Source organism: Dipodomys spectabilis, unplaced genomic scaffold (assembly GCF_019054845.1).
Source record: "Dipodomys spectabilis isolate Male_0828 unplaced genomic scaffold, ASM1905484v1 ptg000009l, whole genome shotgun sequence".
NCBI lineage: Eukaryota > Metazoa > Chordata > Mammalia > Rodentia > Heteromyidae > Dipodomys > Dipodomys spectabilis.
The window spans coordinates 28,882,918-28,907,327 of NW_024870686.1; the positions used below are offsets into that span (position 1 = coordinate 28,882,918).

At 43.0% G+C, this 24,410-nt stretch overlaps 1 protein-coding gene across 1 annotated transcript in view; it reads right to left on the reverse strand.

The window, feature by feature from the left end:
* Positions 1 to 20,771, reverse strand: part of Cpe (carboxypeptidase E) — a 71,274-nt gene extending 50,503 nt beyond the window's left edge. The window contains exon 1 of the mRNA XM_042700200.1: positions 20,315 to 20,771. Coding sequence (XP_042556134.1) covers positions 20,315 to 20,624 — 310 coding nt within the window. The 5' untranslated portion in view covers positions 20,625 to 20,771. The remainder of the gene's footprint in view (positions 1 to 20,314) is intronic.
* Positions 20,772 to 24,410: the final 3,639 nt, after the last annotated feature.

Genomic DNA, 24,410 nt, shown 5'->3' on the forward strand with positions numbered 1-24,410 from the left:
ACAACTTTAAAGGTTGATATGTGAATTACATAAGCCTTAGAAATTCTAAATCCTTCAGGGATTTCATCTTTTTGCTCTCATATTGCAGGAGAAAAACATACAAATCTTTAAAACAAACACACACACACACAAACACACACACACACACACACACACACACACATAAGATTTTCCCTAGTATTTTATAAGCAAGCTCAGGAAATACTTCAAACTGAACTTCTCCCTTTTCTATATTAAAACAGAATATTTCTCAAAGGCCATTAATAATTTAAACTTGAACAAAATCATAAATATACATGAATGGAAGGTCACCCGGCTCTTTCCTCATGTTCAGAAAGACCTCTGCCTAAGGATTGACAGAAAGATAAAGAGCCACCCAATCTCCAGGTATCTCCAAGCTCCAAAAAGGATGAAAAGAAAAGCTATGAATAACAAACACCCATGGGCTGGGAAGGTGGCTCAGTGGTAGAGTGCTTGCCTTGCATGCATGAGGCCCTGGGTTCAATTCCTAAGTACCACATAAGCAGAAAAAGCTGGAAGTGGCACTGTGGCACTGTGGCTCAAGTGGTAAGAGTGCTAGCCTTGAGCCGAAGAGCTAAGGGACAGTGCCCAGGCCCAGAATTCAGGCCCGTGACTGACAAAAAAAAAAAAAAAGACTGAATAACAACCACCCTCTTGGATCCTTCCTCTTCTACATCCCCACGCCTTATTTTTTCATGCCTATATCATCACACTTTGCCAGTGCCATAATTCTCTCTTTGCATATCCATTTCCCACACAGAAGTTTCCAAGGCATCAGCAACCCCTGCTTTTATTTGAGAAAACAACCTCATTCACTTGCTGGTTTCAAAGGTGGGAATGATCAAGCTAAAATTCAGCTGAGTGCTCTGATCCCAAACTGTCCATTACACAGTGTCTGTGGAGCGTGGATCCCTCATCTAGGATCCCTCATCATGGATACCAAAATCCTTTACATAAAGAAGCTGTTCCACTATACAGCTCTCCCCTTGGGCATAAAGTCAATGCTTTTGAAAGTTATACTAACTCAGCCAAGAGTAGCCACTCAGTCATCACTGACCAATCAAAATAGTTTACCATTGAGGCCAAAATAATGGTGTCCTTGTGGACAAAAGTTCTTTCATGAAATCAGGAACTGGCTTCATTCTCCTGATGGAATCTAAGCCACTGGTCTCCCACTTGCTTCCCCATGCTGCTCTTCTCCCCATCCTTTCCAGTAAAATAAAAGAAAATAAAATAAAGCCAGGTGCCAATAGCACTGGCCTGTAATTCTAGCTACTCAGGAGGCTGAGATGTGAGGATGGAGGTTCAAAGCCAGCTTGCACAGTAAAGTCTATGAGACGCTTATCTCCAGTAAACTGCCAAAAAGCTGGAAGTGGAGCTGTGGCTCAAATGGTAAGAGCACTATCCTTGAGCACAAAAGTTCAGAGACAGGGCATAGGCCCTGAGGTTCAAACTCGAGCACCAGCATAAAATATGTTTTAAATAAAATCACCCCTTCTGGGCTATGGTGGCTCACACCTATAATCCTAGCTACTCAGGAGGCTGAAATCTGTCTGACGTTTGCCCTACATCCCCACAAGTGTCTAGATGCCCATGAGAAAAGCCCCTCAAACATAGCACAAGGTTTCCAAGTGAGCCATGAAGAATTGGAGCCACCATACCCCCAGAAGAAGGGAAAGCTAATTTCCAGCTTCAGTCAATGGAGAGTAGCAAGGGGAATACACAATTACTAATCAAAGCCACTCTTGGCCAATCACTTAGCACTTTATGTGGTTCTGATTAACCAACTGTATATAATGAAGAGTGCACCTACCAGATGGCTGACCATGACCTCTGCAGAATGAGATAAACTAAATTAAACAAGAATCAGGAAAGGGGTAAGGAAATAAGAGCAGGAAGAAGGAGAGGAGAGAGAGGGCTAAAGAAGGACATGGAAGGAGATTTGAAAGATAATATGAACAAAGAAAGTCCATTAAAAAAAAACATAAATAAGTACTCATAGTCCATCTCATGTTGCTAAAAACTCCATTTCCAACAACACATTTGTTTTCGTAATTCTTTTCCACCAAGGAGAAAGGAAGGGGAAAGCATTCTCTTTGGACAAGAAACAGAGGCCCACTCTGAGAAACAATGAGCCAGATTTATATCTTAAGAATTACTGGGAAATAATCACTCCGTTATTTCCTTTAGGGTTAGAAAGACACGCAATGACCTCTGAGAAGCATTCTCTCTGGCCTTGGATTTGTCTATCTGTGCAGCAGGAAATTACCACCTTGAAACGTAGCTTTCTGGAGTTTACTTTGCCCTCTAGCCTCTGAACCCAAATCACCCATGGAAAGGAAGGAAATCCTAAAGTACACACACACACACACACAAACACACACACACACACACAACTCCCCTCCCCGCCCCCTTTCCCTTCCTTCCTAATCCTAGGAGGACTAGTTCCATCTGTGAAAAGAAAAAATTAAACTTTGGAGAAGTTCTCATTTTCTAACCTAGGGTTTCAGTTAAATCGTTAAAATATCTCCTAATAAATTACTCTTTACCCATCTTTTGGGTCTCTGCTTTCTTTAATAACAACAAATTTACAAAATGTCTGCTCTTAAATCAAATGCTAATGAATTTCTATTTTCTGGATGATGAGATTCCAAACACAAAGCGGAAATCAGTGGCTATGAACAGCGGGGTCGCTTCGGTCCTACACTCTCCAGCAGTGGTATGGCTTCTTCACAGGCTAGGGATAGGCCCAATAATAATCACTTTGTAACTATGCTTTTAACTTTTTTAACTTTTATAAACTGGGCTTGTTCTGCTGGATTGCTGATAAAGTAAATGACTGGGACTGACCTAGTAAGGTCTCTTATTCAGGAAGGGGGAAAGAGGCCTGGTGTGTTTGACAGATAAAAATGACTCCAAAAAGAGAATCAACTGCTACACAATCCTGAGAATCTGTAAATTCCATTTATACTGAGCCTGTAAGGAAGTTTTATAGAAATCCACCATAAGAAAAGTCCTGAGTGGAAGGGAAGAACAAAGAAATTTTATAAAACAAGCAAACTGCCAGGTACTAGGATCATGCCTATAATCCTAGCTACTCAGGAGACTGAGATCTGAGGAGAGATGTCTAAAGCCAGCCCAGGCAGGAAAATCAGTGATTTTTTTTTTTAACATCTCCAATAGACCACCAAAAAGCCAGAAAGGAAGCTGCGGCTTACAGACAGAATGTCATTCTTGAAAGAAAAAGCTAAAGGGCAAAGTCCAGGCCCAGAGTCCAAGCCTCAGGACCAGCTCCAAAGCAAAAAGGTGAATTAAGGCTGGTACTGCCCATTTGTTCAAAGAAGAGATCACCACCATCTTCCATAGCTTCTTACTTGGCTTTTTCCATTCACACCTGTTGTTCTGCTACTTAAACCACTCCTCTACTTCGGGCTTTTTGCTGGTTAATTCAAGATAAGAGTCTCATTGATTTGTCTGCCTCATCTGGAGTTTCTTTTTGAGGTAATGAAAAAATGTTCCAAAATGATACTGATCATGACAACATTCTGTAAATATACTTTTAAAAAATCAATTTTATCTTCTGTATGAAGATATCAACTCCAGCTCAGTAAAGCTTTCTTAAGTAGTAACAGAAAAGGTTTTCTGACGTGAAAAAGAAAAAGAGGTAATTTTTAAGTTAGAACACGAGAACAACAAACCTCTGAAATCTCAGAAACCGCTGTGAATTCAGCTCAGTGATAGTCTCATGGATTATAATGAATGAAAGGAGATAAAGCAAAACTGAGAATGCAGTTCAAAACATGAATAGCAAGATGTTGATATTAGCAAGCCAAAAAACACATTCTCCGTGGCATGTGTTGCAATTTCTTTTTTTTTTTTTTAAATTTAATTTTATTTTATTTGTGAACATACTGTACAGAGGGGTTACAATTACATGGGCAGGATAATGCATACATTTCTTACCAAGCATTGCATCCTCCTCCTTTGTTTACCCTTCACCTCCCTTCCCAGCCTCCCCCCTCCCCCCCAATCCCAATCCTTCTCCTTTCCCCCCCCCCCCCATGTGTTGCAATTTCAATTTAGTTCAACTATTAAACAATTGTTTGTGGCAGGATTTGAGAGCCAGATTCTAATGTTACCTATTTCAACTTGCTTATTAAAAAAAAACTGATTTCTCTAACATTTTCCCTGCCACCCCACCTTCCTTATATCCATTCTTATTTAATGTAACCTCAACAATTGTCTTCTGGCATATGGCATTCAAAACTCAACAATGAGATTTTTTATTTGAAATTTCTTAAATTATCTTCTTTTATATTTAGTGGACATAGACGTTTGTTGTATTGCCAGGTGGTGGTGATTCTTTTGTAATATCCCCCCCATTCTAAACCAGTACTTTTGAGCAATTTTTTTTCAAAATCTTGCTCAAATAATCCTATAGAACATAAAAGAATCAACTAGCGATCAAAATATTCCTCATAATCACTAAGAACTTCCACGGACTCCCAGTCTTTTTAAAATCTGAACTCAAGTTTGGAGTGCTTGCATTTTAGTTCAGGACCAATTATGGCCCTGTGTTAGATTTTTAGAAAGAAAAGAAAGGAAGGAAGGAAGGAAGGAAGGAAGGAAGGAAGGAAGGAAGGAAGGAAGGAAGGAAGGAAGGAAAGAAGGAAGGAAGGAAGGAAGGAAGGAAGGAAGGAAGGAAGGGAAAGAGAGAGAAAGGGAGGGAGGGAGGGAGGAAGGAAGGAAGGAAGGAAGGAAGGAAGGAAGGAAGGAAAAAAGAAAGAAAGAAAGGAAGGAAGGAAGGAAGAAAGAAAGAAAGAGAAAGAAAGAAAGAGAGAGAGAGGAAGGGAGGAAGGAAGGAAGGCAGAGCAGGAAGGTGGAACAAGAGTCTAGCATTTCACATTCCAGTTTTCAAAATAATTATCTTATTCCAAAGGAAAAAAATCATACAAACATTTTTTAAAATCTAAGATAAGGTAGAGTTTTCCCCTTTCCATTTTTCATCTAGCCAAATTTCCAAGGTCGTCATATTGACTTTTTCCAACAGAGAATAAGTCTTTTGGTGATACAGTTGAAGTCTGTATTTTAGTTCACATGGTATCATATAACAGGCCAGAACCATTTGAAACACAAATATCCTTAAAATGTGAATTCTGTACAACACAGAGAATAGTACACAGGTTACAAATGGGACCAGTCATCTGAAGAAGTTGGGTGTCAATGGCCCACACCTATAATCTAGCTAACTCAGGAGGCTGAGATCTGAGGATCACCGTTCCACCCGGGGCAAGAAAGGCCCAAGAGCCTCTTATCTCCAATTAACCATCAAAAATTAGAAGTGGAGCTGTGGCTCAAGTGGTAGAGTGCCTGCCGTAAGTGGTAAAAGCTAAGGGACAAAATTGAGTTTAAGACTCAATACTGGCCGGGCGCTGGTGGCTCACGCCTGTAATCCTAGCCACTCAGGAGGCTGAGATCTGAGGATCGCGGTTCAAAGCCAGCCCGGGCAGGAGAGAACGTGAGACTCCTATCTCCAATAAACCACCAGAAAACCGGAAGTGGCGCTGTAGCTCAAGTGGTAGAGCGCTCAGAGCTGAAGAGCTGAGGGACAGCGCCCAGGCCCAGAGTTCAAGCCCCACGACCGACAAAAAAAAAAAGACTCAATACTGGTGTGCACACATGCTCGTGCTCGCGCACACACGCACAATCTGTTTCTAACACCTTAGTGAATAGATGCTAGCATTCTCTATCAACACTGTACCTTTAAACACAGATAATGCCAGATGGTCTCCTCAATTAAAAAAACAAAAAAAACCCAGCAGGAAGCAACATATAAATGCAAGGAGCCAGTGTAGACTGTTAGCCAATGAAATCATTCCCCAGTTGCTAAGCTATTCCCTCACCATAGCGACCCCTACTTCAGAAAAAAAAAAAAAAAAGGATTCAAGACAAATGAACAGCCCATCTTAAAATTTTAGATCACTCACTCAGTGATAATCAGATACTTTAACTGAAATGACTGCCAAGTTGTTTTTCTGACCTCAAATCGAGGAAATCTTGAAATGCCATTTTTGTGTTTATGGACACTCAGTTTCTTTCTTTCTGTTGTCCTAGATGAACACACTTTATTGCCATTACAGGGTAATAGTACCAAGTGCAAAGTCAAATGTTAATGTCTTAGAAGTTTTCCCTAGTAATACTCTTCTTTAGTTTTGATTTGGTTTGGATTGTTTTGTTTTCTGATTTTTTGTATGTTTTTGAGAAAGAGTCTCACTGTGTAGCTCAAGTGGATCTCAAATTCATAATCCTCCCTCCCGCTCAGCCTCCTAAGTATTGGAATCATCGGAGACTTGCGCAAATCATTTTTCACCAGAAATAATATGGCAATCAGAAATTAGGAGAAAACTAGGAGAGTGACAAAAGAGAAATGTACACATTACCTGACATGAAAACTCTAATCCCTCTGTATATCATATTTTTAATAACAATAAAAAATTTAAGTTATGTCTGGGCATCAGTGGCTCATAGCTATAATCCTAGCTGAGATCTGAGAATTATAGATCAAAGCCAGCCCAGATAAGACAGTTCATGAAACTTTTCTCAATGAACCACCAAAGTAGTTCAAACCCCAATACTAACATCAAAAAGAGAAGGAATGGAAGAGAAGAGAAGGTGTTATGTGAAGTGTCTTCGCGGCCTTATTCGTCCCTTCTGCTCATGTGCGATGGGCCCTTTCACACTGACTAGAAACATTTTGCTTGCTCAGTTCCTGATGCTAAATTGATAGCAGAATTTACCATCTAACCATTTCTCATAGGACAAAAACATTCACCCCTATGTATTTCACATATACTCCTAAATCTTTACAATGATGCATGCTACTCTTTGCTGTACAGCTCAGGAGCCTCTTTGTCCCAACTACAGTTCTTATATACTTTTTAAAGTATATATTATATATATATGTATTATATAGTATACATGTATTATATATTATGTATAATATATAATACATATTATATAAAATATATTATATGTTATTTGTATTATATATTATATACATTATATATATTTTTTTCCTTTTGTGCCAGTCCTAGGGATTGAACTCAGGGCCAGGGTGCTGTCCCTGATCAAGGCAGGCATTCTACCACTTGAGCCAGAGCTCTATTTCTGGCTTTTGGGTGGTTAAATTGAAGTTAAGAGTCTCACAGACTTTCCTGCATGGGCCAGCTTTGACTCTCAATCCTCAATATCTCAGCCTCTTGAATAGGTAAGAATACAGGTCTGAGTGACCAGCACTTGAACCACATTTCTTCACACACACACACACATACACAAACACACACACATTATATATATATGTATATATATATACATATATATATACATATATATATATATACATATATATATATATTATCCTTAAGTAGTTGTACAATGGAGTTGCCATTCAACAAGGCAGTTTATGAATGCAATGAATCTTGATTAATGTCACCCCCTTATTCAATCTCTCATCCCTCCTAATCCTATGTTTTCCCTCAATATTCTTAATTTTATAGGATGTGTGTTGAATTTTATGACTGCATTCTTCCCATCTTTTCTCTCTACGTTCCTCTCCGCCTGACCCCACGGGACCCCCTTTCAAGTACTGGCTTCCTGGTGTTCTTGTTGATAGACTGTGAGAATTGCACCCTTTGAGTTCTCCCCTGAATCTACCATATTTAGATCACTACATTTGTGTACAGCTGCACACCACCCCAAAGTGTTTACTTATATGTTTATGAACTAATTCTAGTCTCCACATGGGAGAGGAAGCATGCATCCTTGGTCTTTCTGGGCCTGATCTATTTCACGTACCATCATTTTGTTCCAGGTTCCTTCCATTTCTTGGCAAAAAAGTCAATTCCTAAATTGTGATATACTAATCATTGTGACATCATTTATTATGTCTCAAAAAAAAAAAAAAAAAACCAGCCACACAGAAAGACACAACTGTGCGCAGCTTGTTGGTTTGGAAAACATTCTCAACAAATATGTGATTTTCCTTAGTACAAATAACTTTTTGACGCAGTAACATTTAGGGCAGACACATGAATGGGTCAACATGGGAACTGTTTTCTCAAAGGAAATCTCACCCAATTTGGAGTTGTTTACTTTCTCTGCTCTAACCTCCAGCAACACAGCATGTGATTCATTCTGCCTGGTGCACACCAACTAGGAGCCACCTTGAACCAGGACACCTCCTCTTCCCCTGCCAAGGCCACGCTCAGTGCTCAGCTCTCCTGCGACCAGGGCTCTAGTTAAGAATACAGTCAGGAAACTTCACTAAAAAAAACACTGCAATGAGAAATGCCTGGCTGATATTCTTCTCCCAGATGTGTGTGATATTCTTCACACACACACACACACACACACACACACACACACACACACACACCAGTACTGGAACTTGAACTGAGGGCTTCACACTCTACCTTTGCTTTTTTGCTCAAGACTATCTACCACTTGAGCTTACTGCATCAGCTTTCTGCTGTTTCATTAGAGATAAAAGTCTCTCAGACCTGTCTGCCTGGGCTGGCTTCAAACCATGATCCTCAGATCTCAGCCTCCTGAGTAGCTAGGATGACAGGTGTGAGCCACTGGCGCCCAGCCTGATCCTTTTGAATAGATCTTCAGAATTTTATTATGCCTGGGATGAATGTCTTTCCTCGGATACTCTTTCCTTGAATAATCTTTTTTTTTTTTTTGTCCGGTCGTGGGGCCTGAACTCTGGGCCTGGGCACTGTCCCTCAGCTCTTCAGCTCAAGGCTAGTGCTCTACCACTTGAGCCACAGCACCACTTCCGGCTTTTTTCTTTTTTTGCTTATATGGTGCTGAGGAATCGAACCCAGGGCCTCAGGCATGCAAGGCAAGCGCTCTACCACTGAGCCATCTTCCCAGCCCGTCCTTGAATAATCTTTAGGTTTGATGAAGCCTTTAGTCTCCCTGTTTGGTTTTGGTTGCTTCGTTTTGTTTTGGTGCTGGTGATGGAAGCCAGGCCAAACACAATATATGGAGTGTATTGTCACTAAACTAGGACCTCAGTTTCTAGCAGGGTACAAGATTCGATATCTCGTTCCATCTCCCAAAGTCATCCGTTTCACAAAAATGATGGAACCCAGCAGATATTTTCATCATCTCTGTTAACCCCAAAACTTCCCCTTGTCACACCACTCTCTGCCCTACTGCCTTTCTCTCTCTCAATGTCTCTCTCCCTCTCTCTCTCTCTCTTTGACTGAACATGTCCCTCTCCTTTTTATTTAATTTCACTTATTCCTCCGCCCTAGAGGCCCAGCCCTCTGAAGACTTCATCAGAGCAGTCTTCCAACAAAAGCTTGTTTCTTCCTAGAGAGTGGATTTTACTGCCAAGAAAAATACCATTTTCTGCCTGAGTTTATAGTATGCCGGAGTGATTTATTTCCATTCCCCTTCCCCCTTTCCTTCCCCCTGTCTATCCAGCTCAGCACACTCATAACCATTTACAGTGCCCAGGTCAGGCAGCGAATTGAAAACACACGGGTAAGTTCCAGCCCAGCGAACTCTCTTACAAGGCAAGTTCACACAAACAGACACAACCATACGAAATGAAATAGCAGTGTTTGTTCTCCATCTGTATACATTCTTAGTTCAACTGTACATCAGGAAATAAGTTCCAGGCTTCACAACCTTGAAGAGATTGCTTAATCTCTCTCTGAAGCTCAGTGTAATCATCTGTAAACATCTGAGTGTCCCTTCCAGCTAGGGGGGAAAAAAATCTATAATTCTAATGGCTCACAATTCTATGGGATGCTAATGAAGATTGAGCTCAACATTAAGAGTAATTCAAAATAAATTCACCTTGATCAGAAACCTGTAATTGGAAAAAATTAGTTAAGTATTAAATATTTCTGCATAGTACATTTCACTGCCAAAACCCTCTGACAAACTACATGCTCATTATTCAAGTGTTAGAGAAACGCAGCTCAATGAATGTTCTAGAACAGATGCCAATTCAGGGAGCCCAGCTGCAGCTGAATTCTCCTTTAGGAGCTCATCTATGCCATTTTTTTCTATGTTGTTTGAACTATAGCTTCCATTTTGGTTTAGTTTGGTTTTGAGACAGGGTCTTGCCCTGTTGCCCAGGCTGGACTTGAACTCATAGATTCGACCAATCTTCCTGACTCAGCCTTCAGAGTATCTGGGCCTATGCCCAACCCCAGCATACTTTTTAATTGCATAGTTAAAACACAGTACTAATTGAACTATATTGAACTACTAAAGCAAAGCTATCTAACATCCTTCACTTCTGGACTTAGTAAAAAGTGTTGAATAGTAGTCACCCAGGGAATAACATTGGTAATCAATTGTTTTGTTATAATAAAATATACCATACACCTACTATACTATGCTTATAATTGCATAATTGTAGAATACTGATCAATTTACATATGGAATACATTTTATCCCAAAGAACTTTATTATCCCGAGGGGATCCCAAAGACAATGGCTCCAAAACTATCTTTTCTAACAAGATGAAACTCTCGTGTTAACGGAATGAAGTTATTGTGTACAAAAGGTACTGAAGTTACACTGGACACGGTGAAGAAAAATACACAAGAAGCAATGAACAATTGTGTGTGTGTGTGTGTGTGTGCGCGTGCATGCATGTGTAAGGGGGGGGGGGTGGGGGGGAGTGTCCTGGGACTTGACTTCAGAGCCTGTCCCTGAGCTTTTTTGCTCAAGGCTGGCACTTGACTGCAGTTCCACTTCCAGCTTTTTGGTTGTTCACTGGAAATAAGAGTCCTGTGGACTTCTCTGCTTGGGCTGGCTTAAAACCATAATCCTCAAATCTCAGCCTCTTGAATAGCTAAAATTGCAGGCATGAGCCACCAGAGGCCCTACTGCATGAATGATCTTTAGCTAGCAAAGAATGGGGTTTTTCTGTCCTAGTTTCAAGATTTCCTTCATCTTTCAAATACTACTCTAATTTAACTAGCAAAGAATGAAGTTCTCTGTCCTACTTTCAAGATTTCCTTCATCTTTGAAATACTACTTAATTTCCATTTCCTTCTGAAAGACCTTCCTTGACGATCTCTCTCCCCCTTTCTCAAGTCCTTGTAAAATAAATTTTAATACCATCATACTAACTACTTACTAAAAAGAAACTTGTTGCTATCATTTGAAATATATGTTCCATTCTGAGTGTCACTCCTACAGCAGGCACTTCACTCTTATAGTTACTTAAGCCCATTTGAGCTATAAATTAAGAACACATTAAGAAATGAAAGGGACAGTGCTTTGCTAAGTTACTCCTGCTACCCAAGAATGTAATTTTCAAATGGGAACAGGTTTGAGAGCATTTCTATCTAATATTTCAAAATGTCTGGTGAATGAACGTCTTTATTATTTCTTAGTGATCTGCTCGCATTTGGGTGATTTATAGCTGCAAGCTGTGAGTGGAGCCTTGTGATAATAAAACATTTTTACCCCGGTCTAAAAACTGACACCTCATGGAAAATGTGGCATGGTATAAAATAAGAGTCTGTTTGGCCTGCTGCAAATGTTGCTGGAGGAATGAATGTTCTCCTTACAACACTGTCTTTATAGAGTCCATAAACTCATTACATTTGTCCAGTGATTTGCTGAGGAAAAATACCCTTCTATGCATTCATTTAAGAAGTGGAGCTATGGCTCAAGTGGTAAAGTGCTCAGGGACAGCACCTAGGCCCCAGGACCAGCATCAAACAAAAACACAAAAACACCATCACATAGTTTATGGATTTAACTGCTAGAGCAAAGCCTACAGCTGTCCTCAGCCCACAATCTACCAATGCAGATGTGAGTGAGTAAATTTATACAAGCTCTTAATATCTCTAGCTCAGTCCGTACTTCTCAGTAGATAGCAAATTAGAAACTGTAGTGAGTTTGAGATATACAGTGACACTGAAAATAACTGGTGAAAATATTGATCTCTATTAATCCAGATGCTTGGCTGGACAGTGGAACACTGGAACTGAAGATCCATTGTGTTACTCTGAAAAGAACTTTACAAGCAACATGGAACTCAGAGACTATTCTAATATGAAGAAAGCTAATCTGGGAAGGCTTGTGCACTCTTTCTTGACATTAGCACACAGCAGGAGGCATTTTGTCAGGTATTTTGCACATGTTCAACACTTCCAAAGTTTTTTTTTTAACAGATCATGCACTTGCAAACAAGATGTAGCAAAATATGGTAAATGCAGGGGAGAATTCCAGCAGTGCATCTTCCTTACAATATAACTAACAACTAACTTAAAATCTAACAAAATGAAAACCAGGAAGCTGGTATTGAGGCGTGCGGGGAGCGGGGAGCTCACGAAGAGGGGGAGAGACAAAAGCAGAGGGTAAGTGTGGGAGAACAGTCACAATGCTCAGTGAACACGTGTGACCCTGGAACCAGGAAGATGGAGGGGATCAGTGGGGTTGGGAGAGTTGGTGAGAATGATGAATGGTGACACTGATCAAAAGGCATTACACTCACAAACTGATGTGCAGAACTGAAACCCCTTTGTACTTAAAGATTTTAAAAAGTCATTTCTTATTTTAAAAAAAGAAGCAGCAGGAGCTGGGGATTGAGGCCCTGGGTTCGATACCTCAGCACCACACAAGCAGAAAAAGCCAGAAGTGGCACTGTGGCTCAAGTGGTAGGGTGCTAGCCTTGAGCTGAAGAGCTGAGGGACAGCGCCCAGGCCCAGAGTTCAGGACCCATGACCTACAAAAAAAAAAAAAAAAAAAAAGCAGCAGCAAAAATTCTCTCGAAAGAAAATGACTTCTCCCTCCCAATTTAAGAAAAAAAAAGTAGTTGGCTATTACATGCAGAAACTAGTGTTACATGTATGCCCCATGGCATGACTTATATGATTCACAGAAAGATGTAACTTATTTTGATTTTAAAAAATCAATATTCATCTTACTGAGGTTACAAATTTTTTTTTTTTTTTGTCGGTCGTGGGGCTTGACTCTGGGCCTGGGCGTTGTCCCTCAGCTCTTCAACTCAAGGCGAGCGCTCTACCACTTGAGCTACGGCGCTACTTCCTGAGGTTACAAATTTTAAATTCAAAATCCTAATTGTTCTTGGAGCAGTTAAGTCTCATTCACCAATCTTAATCTACTTACAAACCTAGTAGATTCTATACTCACTGTAAATGGAAATATGCGATTCAATTGATTACATTACTTTAAAACATTTCCACCTAGGCATGGTAGCAGATGCCTGTAATCTTAGCACTCAGGCAGATGCAGAAGGAGCCTAAAAGATCAAGACAAGCCTGCAGTACATAATGAAGTTGTTTCAAACAAACTAAGGCCTTGAGGATGTAGCTTAGTGGTAGAGCACTTACCTTGAATGTGCAAATCCATGGGTTTGGTCCCCAGTACCACATAACCACCACCTCCCATACATACACACATACTGTCCTAAGTTTAAATCATTTATATTAAATGTGTGAGCTCACCCATTTATTATTTTAGTAGCATTCTAATGTTTATTTACTAGATAAATACAGAAAATTTAGTTTATAAATAACTACAAGTCAGCCCAACCTTCTTCTACTTTTGGTATGTTGGGCTAAGAAAGGGGAGAGAAAAGGAGTCTCCAGAGAGAAGGAAACCCCAGCACAAGCAATGATCTTGTGACTCAGTTAACAAGCACAAGTCTGAAGCCTCCTTTCACAACTCTGATTTCTGTCAGAAGTAAATGGAGGAGTGCAAAGGAGATGCACAGAAGTCACTAGGATGGTTTATGGAGCTGGTAACATTCTGTCCCTGCTTGATAAAGATCGTATAGACTTAGCCAAAGTCTGATTGTAAGACTCAGTGTTCCTGCCTCAACTCCATTCAACTTGTTAAAAAGTAAGCCCTTGGAAAAACAAATATATTATCTGTCTTCCCTAGGGTGTAACTACTCTTAAAATGCTTACTAAACTATCATTTCTGAGGATTTTTGTGACAAGATCTTTGAAAAGGAAGGAAACTGTGTGTTCCTTGTGCTTTCTTTGTTCTGCACCGCTGGGGATTGAACCTGCCCTGCCTGGCTGACATGCGGCCACTGGATCCTATTCCCAGCCCCTCAGTTTTCTTCCACAAAATCAAACTACCTGCATCGAGTTCCTATAAAGATAAATGTCATCTAAATCTCTGTGGGGGATAGATACAGAAATGCTATTAGCTCAAGACCAAACTGGAGAATATCTACAGAGAGGGCTAGGAAAAATGCTTGATGGGAAATGTATGTGCACACATCCAGTGGGTTTTGAACCAAGTTTATCAGACAAAAAATAAAACCTCCCAATGACCATTCAGACCACTTTTCTTTCTTAATACCCACAGCAAAGGATGCAGCCAAAAGGAGAAAGAAAAGAAAATCTGGGGCCACATTAGTTAGTATTCAATAGTCTCTCCAAACCTTCCTTGAAGCACAAAAGTTCAATAATAGTGAGTTCAAGTCCCAGGACCAGCAAAAAAAGAAAAAAAAGATGTCTTCTGCATTCACAATCATCTTGCCATCATCAAAACCTAAACAAAGTCTTCATATGTACACGGTATTTCAGTGTGTGTGTGTGTGTGTGTGTGTGTGTGTGTGTGTGTGTGTGTGTGTGTGTGTGTGTGTGTGTGTGTGTGTGTGTGTGTGTGTGTGTGTATTCTCTCTCTCTCTCTCTCTCTCTCTATATATATATATATATATATAACTTTCTAGCATTATTAACTATATACCAATACAATATCATCTATCTATAGTTCAGGGGCATTCTTCAAAAAATAAGTTTGACTTTTTAAAAACTGAGTTTAACAAGCTACCTTCTCTTTGTGTGAGCTCTGTGAGGGTCCTATCCATTTTGCCAAGTGAATGCGGTTTCTACAGGTATGTGGACTTTATTCCCATCCTGCTGACAGAGAACTAGGCTGGCACTTACAGTGTTGCCGCCATGACTTTCCTCCAGAAAACTTCAAAAAGAAAGTCTGCACTGAACAATGTGACGATTTGGGGCAAATGAAACTATTGCACTAGGACCAATGTTCTCTTCATGCCAGGCATCCACCCAACGCAGCACCTGAAACACAAAAAGGGGCCTCTCACATTTCTACCAGTTCTGCTTATAGGTATTATCTTTATGTTTGCTCTTTCAAGGGTATGATTGGGAAATCCAAAGCAAGCAAGAAAAATAGCATCCTTTCTCAGATGGTGGCAGCCATTTTCATACAGGGGCATGCCTGATTCTGTAATCTCAAACTGGGAGCCAATCTGGGCTACACGGCAAGTTCAAATCCAGTGTGAGCTATATAATACCAAAGGCTGATGATGGGATTCTTATCTAAGCATGCCCAAGACCCTAGACTCCATCCACAGCAAGAAGGAAGGAAGGGAAGGAGGGAGGAAGGGAAGAAGGGAGGAGAGGAGAGGTAGGAAGGGGAAGGGGGAAGGAGGGAGGGAAAATGGAAGAAAGGAGCAAGGGAGAAAGGAAAGAGGGAATGAAGGAGGGAAGAAAGAGAAGTGAGAGAAGGAAGGGAAGGGAGAGGAAGGGAAAGGAAGAAGAAGAGGAGAGAGGGAGCAGAAAGGAAAAGAAAAGAAGGAAGGAGGGAGGGGAAAGGAGAAAGGGAGGAACTAAAGGAGAGAAAAAAGGTCAGGCAGGCAGGTAGAGGGAGGGGTTTCCAAGATTTTTACTTCTGCCAAGACTAAAAGAAAACTTAGCAAGAATCTAAGCAATTTCATCATAAATTCTTTAGGAAAACAAGTCACATTGCCAAGAGCAATGTTGGCTTTGACCTAGATTCATTTAGTCACCTGAAAGAACAAGCCATGAAGATATTCTCAAATAGGGGCTGGGAAGGTGGCTCAGTGGTAGAGCGCTTGCCTTGCATGCCTGAGGCCCTGGGTTCTATTCCTCAGCACCACATAAGCAAAAAGAAAAAAGCCGGAAGTGGCGCTGTGGCTCAAGTGGTAGAGCGCTAGCCATGAGCTGAAGAGCTGAGGGACAGCACCCAGGCCCAGAGTTCAGGCCCGTGACCAGACACCCCCCCCCCCAAAAAAAAAGATATTCTCAAATAGTGCTAAACGTTTCACTCCCATGGAGTGAAATAACATATAATGTCAAACTGAAGAAAAGCAGGAATGTCCCACATCTTTTAAATCAATGAAAGACAATCACTTGTAGAGATGGAGAAATACTCTTCAGAGCTGTCTCAGAGGCCTGAGCGGTCCTAGAAGAGGACTGCAGATCTCCTATGAAGATGGGCCAAGCCCTCCTCCCAACACACACACACACACACACACACACATACACACACACACACACACACTGCTCTACGTGAATGCAAAGCCATCAAAACACCTCTCACCACAGCAACTGAAGTGGCTGTACACTGACCTGTCTTCATAGCAACTGGACACACACAACTCCATGAAATTCTTTTCTATACACAGCATCCCTGGGAGAGACCTGTATTGAAAGTCATTTCCATTCACAGATGGGGAAGAGGTAAAGAGATGTCCAGAGCATGAATCCCAACCAACGGAAGGGCTGGGATGCTCTGGTCTCCTATTGCAATCTGTCTGATCACAGTTATTTCTGCTGTGCCTCATTGTTGCAAAATCACACTCTCATTTCATTAAACATATCATATACCATACATTACCTATCACTAAGCTAGTTGTTTATAGGCAACAAAAAAGTAAAGGGGACATTTTCCCCCGCCCATAAACTTTCTGTAGGAGGATCTCTGCAAGGAAATTGCCAAATGAATCCTGAAAGAATATGATAAAAAGTGAACAATTGGCTACTGCTAGATTTCTCCAGAAAGGAGTTCCAAGAGAGAGAAAAAGCTATTTCATTAAAGGAAGGAATGGCCCCATGAAAGAAGATTGGACAATCCATACTAGGCATACCTAACTTAGGAGACTTGAAGGGGATATTAGCTTAACAATGAGTCTGGTCAACTTTGCAAGATATTAGCCTGTGGACCCTTGGTTTCCTAATATCTATCAAACCATGCTAAATCAACATTCTGTTGAATATACTTTGGGGTAAACTGGATTAAAATGTCATCCTTTGTGGAACAGCTGAGTGTTTCCTAATGTATTTCTCAAAGGAAGTGAACATGAAAATCAGGACTCCGTCCCTTATGTAAACCATTGAAGGTGTTGCTGACCCTCCTCAGGAGCCAATGTTAGAGGCCGGTTGCCTCTCTCATCTCTTCCATCAGGCAATCACTAGTCAAAGAAAAGCATACCTTTTGTCCAATGCTGTGTTGACTCCTTCAGTCTAAAATTAGCTCTTGACCATGTGTGGTTTGATCTAGTTTCTTCTCCAGAAGCTACCATCCACCCTCACCAACAGAAAGATGCTATCTGGGTGTAACCAGTCTATTCTAATATGTACTAATCTGTTAGGAACCTGCATCAGACAAATAATCTAGCTGCCATATCTCTTTTTGCCAAGTTGGACAGAAACCTTAAGCAGCAGTATCTCACATGTAGTCACAGTGTTTGGCAAATGCTTACTGGCATTCATACACTTGCAATTTTTACAGATTTGTGAGGAATAGGTCCAAAATAATCATTCCAGAGAAAAATCCATGCTCTAAAGAATGGGTTTAAGATAACATTTCATCTTAATTCTGATGTCCTTCCCAATGCAATTCTGAGCTAGACATAAAAGAATTCAGGTTTTCAACAAATGAATCTTGACTCTTGTTAATGGTTTAGGAATTTGCACTCCCTCACTTAGCCATAAATTAGTAGAGGTTTCTTTTCTCTATTTCAGCTAGTAAAGAATCAAGTTGATTCTTACGGTACCATCACAGAATATCTATTCCTCACAAATTAATTTGAGATTTCCTTTCCTTTGTTGATGAACTCAAATGTTGAATATCTGAGGAGAATCATTTTCAAGAGACAAGTTTGTTCCAAACAACAAACTTGTAGGAAAAAAACCCACTTCTTTCAGATCAGAAAGAGGTAGGGTATCAACACCCATCTATAAAGCGCTAATCTAACCAAGACATCTTCCTTGTGGCTTAGCACTCAAGGAAAGATCATTACATTAGAGGCTTTCTATTCTAACAGAATCCTTGGAAATTAGCTTTTTTTCCAAAACTTTCTATAAAGTTAGTTCATCAGGGGCTGGGATAGCAGTGGAGCACCTGCCTAACATTAATTTGCACAAGTACTATCAAACTTACATACTAATCATACCTCTACATTTACTAGCAGTCTGAAGGCATCTAGCTTCCCTATCTGCTCATGAAAGCTGCTGGAGGGGGAAAATGAACTAAGCAGTTTTTGTAGTGTTGGTTCTTATGAGTATATTTTCCTTTCTAAAATATAGTCTCTATTAGCAATACCTGAACCTCAAACTGCCTTATTTATTAAGGAATTGTAAAGTACATGTTGTCATTTCTGGGTTTATCTTTGTAATATGGATTAAATGTATGCATATAAACATTTTTTAAAATATTTATTGTTACTGTGTTGCCCAGTTATTAACGGATCCATTTTCCCCATAATATCTGTTGAACCTTTTTCTATAATGTATATCTAGGCCTGCTGGTACCCTATCTCTACTGAGTGCTTCAGGCACCCAACTGCAGAGAGCTAGCCAGCAGTCTATGAGAGATCCACAAACCTTGTTGACCTCTCCATGTCACATTCTCAAACCAAAGGCTCCGTGGTTTCATTCTCAAAACCTTGTTCCATAATTACTCCTGTAATTCCAGCTTACTCAGGAGACTGAGATCTGAGGATCATGGATTGATGCCAAAATGGGCAGACAAATCCAGGAGACTCTCGCTTCCAATTAATCTGCAAAAGCTAGAACTGGAGGCATGGTTCAAGAGGTAAGGCACCAGCTGGGAGCTAGTAGCCCTGAGTTCAAGTCTCAGTACAAGCACGTGTGCACACACATCTGGTATCTGAGGACATGACTGGGTAGCAGCAGCTGGCCTGTCTTGACATAGCCTGGATTCCATTCTCAGCACAAGGAAAACAAGAAAGTAAACAGAGAAAAGACACGTAAGAAGAGCTATTATTCTAGCCTTACATGGAAAACTTCCAGCTTATTTTTCTTGCTTTCTTTGCCTTGAAACAACTGGGCATTGGGTGCTGATATTTCTACCCAAAATAACGGTTAGCAGATGCTTTACCTTTATCAGGCCTGTCCTTTACAAAGATCGGAACCATCGCCCCTGGACCCCCACCACCCCCAACAAAGGCCCTAAGCACACCTGACAGAATCTCCTCATTAGTGCTTATGAACCCACTCACGTCCGTGCTAGACCGGGAAGAAGGAAGATGGGCTTGTGGGAACATCGTTTGGCATCAAACCAGGCCATCCCGAAATACATGGGGGAACCCTTTTCCTTGGGAGGCCCGCGTGCGGTTTCAGCGTGGGAACGCGGGTGGGGGGGGGATGCGGGGAGGAGGCGGCCGGCCCGGCCCGCAGCGCCCTCCGGATTCCCAACCATCCACACCAATGGCCTGCCTGGCACGCGCATGCGCGCGCGCGGACACACACACACACACACACACACACACACACACACACACACATACACACACATGCACGCGCGCGCGCACAGGTAGAGGTGGGTTCTAGAAAGAATGCTGAATGTGCCTCCTTGGTTTCCTGCCGCACCGCATCTCGCCCGTCTGCAGGGAAGGCCGACCGCCCCCCCCCCCGCCCCTGTCACACGCGCGCGCGCACACACACACCGGTGCGGGACGCTGCAGCGCCCGTGCGCGCCCCCGCCTTCCCGGGCTCCCCTCGGGCCCGGCGCCACCCCTCCCAAGGGCGGCGCGGGGGCTGGGGTGGGCAGGGGGCACGCGCTAGGTTGAGGTCTCCCCCTTTTCCGGCCCCCTTTCCCCTGCTACCCGACGCCCCTTGCACGCACACGCACACACACACACACACACCGGCCCCAACACTGCGCCCCCTCCGTGGCGCTTCCAGGCTGTGGGGATGGGGAAGGGAGGGGAGAGAAGGGGAGTGATCGGAGGGGAGGGTTGGGGAGGGAGGGCTGGGGAACGGGTAGGGGGGTGATCGGAGGGGAGGGATGGGGAGGGAGTGGTAGGACCCGAGAGATGGAGAGGGGAGGGCAGGGGAAACCCGGTAGGGGGTGATCGGACCGGAGGGACGGGGAGGGAAGGGTGGGCAGGGATCGGACGGGAGGATAGAGAGGGGAGGGCAGGGAGGGAGGGCAGGGGCGGGGGGCGCAGGATGGCGAGGGGTGGCGGCGCCCTTACCAGGCTCGTGGACCCCGGGGTGGTCGGACAGCTCGAGGACCAGGAGCTCGCGGCCCTCGAAGCTGCGCCCCACCGTGTAGATGCGGCTGACGGCGGTGCACTGCAGCCACACGGCCACGAGCGCCTCGCGCAGCTCGGGGTAGCGGTGGTACTCGAACGAGAGGCCGTCCTCCTTCTGCAGCCGGCGGCGCCGCCGCGCGCCCGCCGCCGCCGCCGCCCCGGGCTCCTGGGCCGCGGCCCCGACCAGCCACCCGCAGGCCGCCAGGGCCGCGCACAGCGCCAGCAGCGCCCGGCCTCCGCGCGCGCCCATCGCCGCGTCCGGGCCTCCCCGCGACCGCCGGGCCTCTTTTTGTCCTTCCCCGGGGCTCCGGGCTGCGCAGCGGCCTCCGCTCGCCTCGGCGTCCCCGGCGGAATGGATGTCAGCGGCGCGCGGGGGCCGCGCTCAGGACCCAGCCGGGGCGCAGCGGCTGTGCGCGCGGCTCCACGCGCCGCCCCGCCCGGGCAGCGGCCGCACCAACCACGGCGCGAGGGGGGCGGGCGGCGGGGCGGGCGCGCGGGGGAGAGAGGGGGCGCGGGCGGCGGCGGGCTCCGATCCCGGGCGGCGATGCAGGTGACACGGACAGCTCGGGTCCCGGGGCTCCGGAACCAGGCTATCGGGCACAGGAACCCTGACCCGTGACACCGCGGGCGCACAAAAATAACCCGCTGGATGAGTAAATCCTTGGCTGGTGGAGCCTTTTAAAGTAACATCTGATCCGAGGCCACCGGGGATTGCATCTGGAGGCGACCAAGAAGTGGAGAATGTTCTAGAAATGGGAAAACAAGCCAGCAGAAAGGAAATTTTGCAGCGATGCTCTCTCTCTCTCTCTCTCTCTCTCTCACACACACACACACACACACACACACACACACACACACACATCCCTAGCCCAAACACACACCCGAGGCTTGGGGTTCCTTTGCATTAAGGTCTGGCTAGAAATCAGAAGCTTGTGAGCTTTGATTTAGAGATGGAACACAAATGCTGTCTTATTGTATTTATACCATTACTGGACCTGGGGCAAGGGGGGGAGGGGGGAGGGGGGAGTGACATAAGACTGGCAGTGTCGACAGGAACCTTCTTCACCTGGGAGAATTACACAGCTCCTCTGGCGCGTTGCACCAAGGATTTATTTATTATGTTAAGATTAAATCTTACAGAGTCCTCTCACATTCCTCTCACAGTGCTATTGTAAATACATAAAAAGTATTTACAACTTTCAATGTTCAGCCTTAGGCAGGATATAGATATAGATAAAACTTGGAGTAACATCTGGAGCAGCTGTTACGCTAGAAAGGTGAAGAGCAGCACGTGCGTAAGTAAATAGTAACCCACTGGGTATTGCAACCAAGAAGAAAAATTGGGCAGCACCTTGGTAATTTTTCATGTTCTTTAGACATTTTTTTTCCTTAAGCTTTCTCCTTTCCCACCTGTCTCATAGTGCACTTTCATTGAATAAAAATGCTTATGTAAATGATGTTATTGAATCAAAAAATAGGAACATGAAACCAAGTGTGGTGGAACATGACTGTAATCCCAGCACTCAGGAGGTTTGCAGGGAAGGCTACCCAAGTTCAAGGTCAGTTTAGACTGGGGAATGGACCCCATCTCAAGAAAGTAATAAGTAAATCAGGACGTGGTTGGTAAGTACTACTGAAGGGCCGAGCTTCAAGTCTGTCTACATTCCTCAGATCAGCCTAAAGCTTCTGCTTTGTACCCAGCTGCGCTTTGCTCCTTGTTCATGCAGGAAGAACCAACTCTAGCTCATATTTTTTCTTCTCTGACCTGCCTCTGATCTGTTTGGTCTGCAAGTTTGAAACCAGAGTTATAATTACACTTCTAAAATCATACCCCCTTGTGCAAGCTTGGAAACCAAAGGGAAGAAAATAGAGTAGCTAAAACCAATGACTTCAAAAGTGCAAGTTTAAGATTTGCATGCTGGCCATTTGAAGCAACCACACTCATTTGTGGCTGGGTGGGGTGCGCTGAGGAGTAACTACACACACACACACACACACACACACACACACACACACACACACACACACACACACACACACACACACACACACACCCCATACTTCCACTAAAATTCTCTGTTGGGCCTGAGCTGTGTGTCTCCTTAAACCAGGGCTTTAATTTTTCTTATCTTTTTTCTTCAAAATATCAATTTTATGGATTGCAGGGTTTACTTCATTTCTGTTTTTTTTAACCACCATTTTTAATAGGTAAGATTAAAACCCAAGTTTTAATTTAAAAAATTAATGAACCAGGAGTGAGTGGCTAGTGTCTGTTATCCTAGCTACTCAGGAGGCTGAGATCTGAGGACAGCAGTTTGAAACCAGCCCAGACAGGAAAATCCGGGAGACTCTTATCTACAAGAAACTACCCCCAAAAGGCCAAAGTGGCACTGTTGCTCAAAGTTGCAGAGTGCTAGCCTTGAGCAAAAAAGCTCAGGGATAGCTCACAGGCCCTGAGTTCAAGCTCCACAACTGACCAAAGACAGAGAGAAAGAGGGAGGAGGGCATGTAAAAGGAACTCGATCTTAAATGTTTGTTTCCCTAACCTATAAAATACAAATTCTAGATTAAATTATTCATCCTCTAATTTATTCTCTTAATTCTCTCTCTGTTGCACTTGGAAGGAACAGAATCCTTTGGGAAATTTATAAAATGTGTAGGCTTTTCACACGTCAACAATTCATCAGATCTAAAGTGAGTTTCTGGTATTAACAAGATTCTAGGGGTTAACAAGAAAATTGGCCATTTGTGATTTTTTTAATATTTGGTTCTCAAAGATACTTGTGAGAAGTAATGACCCATCTCTTTCAAATCTAAAATGCTAGGATGCTGGAAATTTTCCTTTTTTTGGAATAAATTCCTACACGTGCTGGGTGGCAGTGCTTGCTCATACACACAGGGCCTCGGATCAAAGGAACTTGACTCAAACTTAGTCTTCCCATTGCTGGGCTATTTTAGGTGTAGACCAAACTGTCCCCACTTTACTAGAGCATGTATTACTTGCTTGTGGCTTCACAGACAATTATGCAGTTATCCATTTTGATTGCTGGATAAAGATCTTGTAGTCTGCTGTGTTTGTGTATCCGTGGTTAAACCCAGTACACAGGCCCCACTTTAAACTAAACTACGTGCACATGAAAGAAATTGAAGAGATGGTTTCTTCTTTTTAACATCACTTCTGGACCTTTCTAAAGACATATGTAAGTTCCCACAAACTCTGTCAGATTTACCTCCATAATCATCAATCCAGAAACTAACTCTACCCCCAAACACAGCGAACACATCGACCCATATCCAACAATTGCATGAATGTTGGTAGATAGCTAACAGTTCTCTGGTGATTTAAAAAAAAAAAAAAAGGAGAGGGGCCTTCATTCAGAGAGCTTGCTGGTTTACAGTGTGAACAATCCCAAGGATGATTTCAAATTACCATCACTGAACACAGAGATACACAATAGCATGCCATGCAGTGATGCAGGGTGATGGCATAAATATTTTTCTCCTCCCTTTAAAAAGATGGGGCTTACTTTCCTGCCCTCTAACTGTAGGTAAGACATAGTGCCTCACTCTGGAGAAATGATGGAGACTGGAGTCAAGCTCAGGCTTAAAGTGATCATTCCACATATGCAAAATCCTAGGTTTGATTTTTAGCCATCACTATAAGGAAGAGACATAGAGACACAAGGTTATATGCTATAGAAATCTCCTACGGTTATATGTTATAGAAAGACTATAGCTTCCTTCTTCCTGGTTCTTTCGTCCTTTCTCTACCTTTCTCTCACTTTTCAGAGGGATGTGTGTGTGTGTGTGTGTGTGTGTGTGTGTGTGTGTGTATGAGTGCATGCTAGTACTTGGGCTTGAACTCGGTGCCTAGAGCTTTTTCTACTCAAGGCTCCACCATTTGAGCCACACCTCCACTTCCAACTTTTTCCAGGTTAATAGAAGTCTCACAGACTTTTCTGCCTAGGCTGGTTTCCAACCATGATTTCCAGATCTCAGGCTCCTGAGTAGCTCAGACTGCAGGAGTGAACGACCA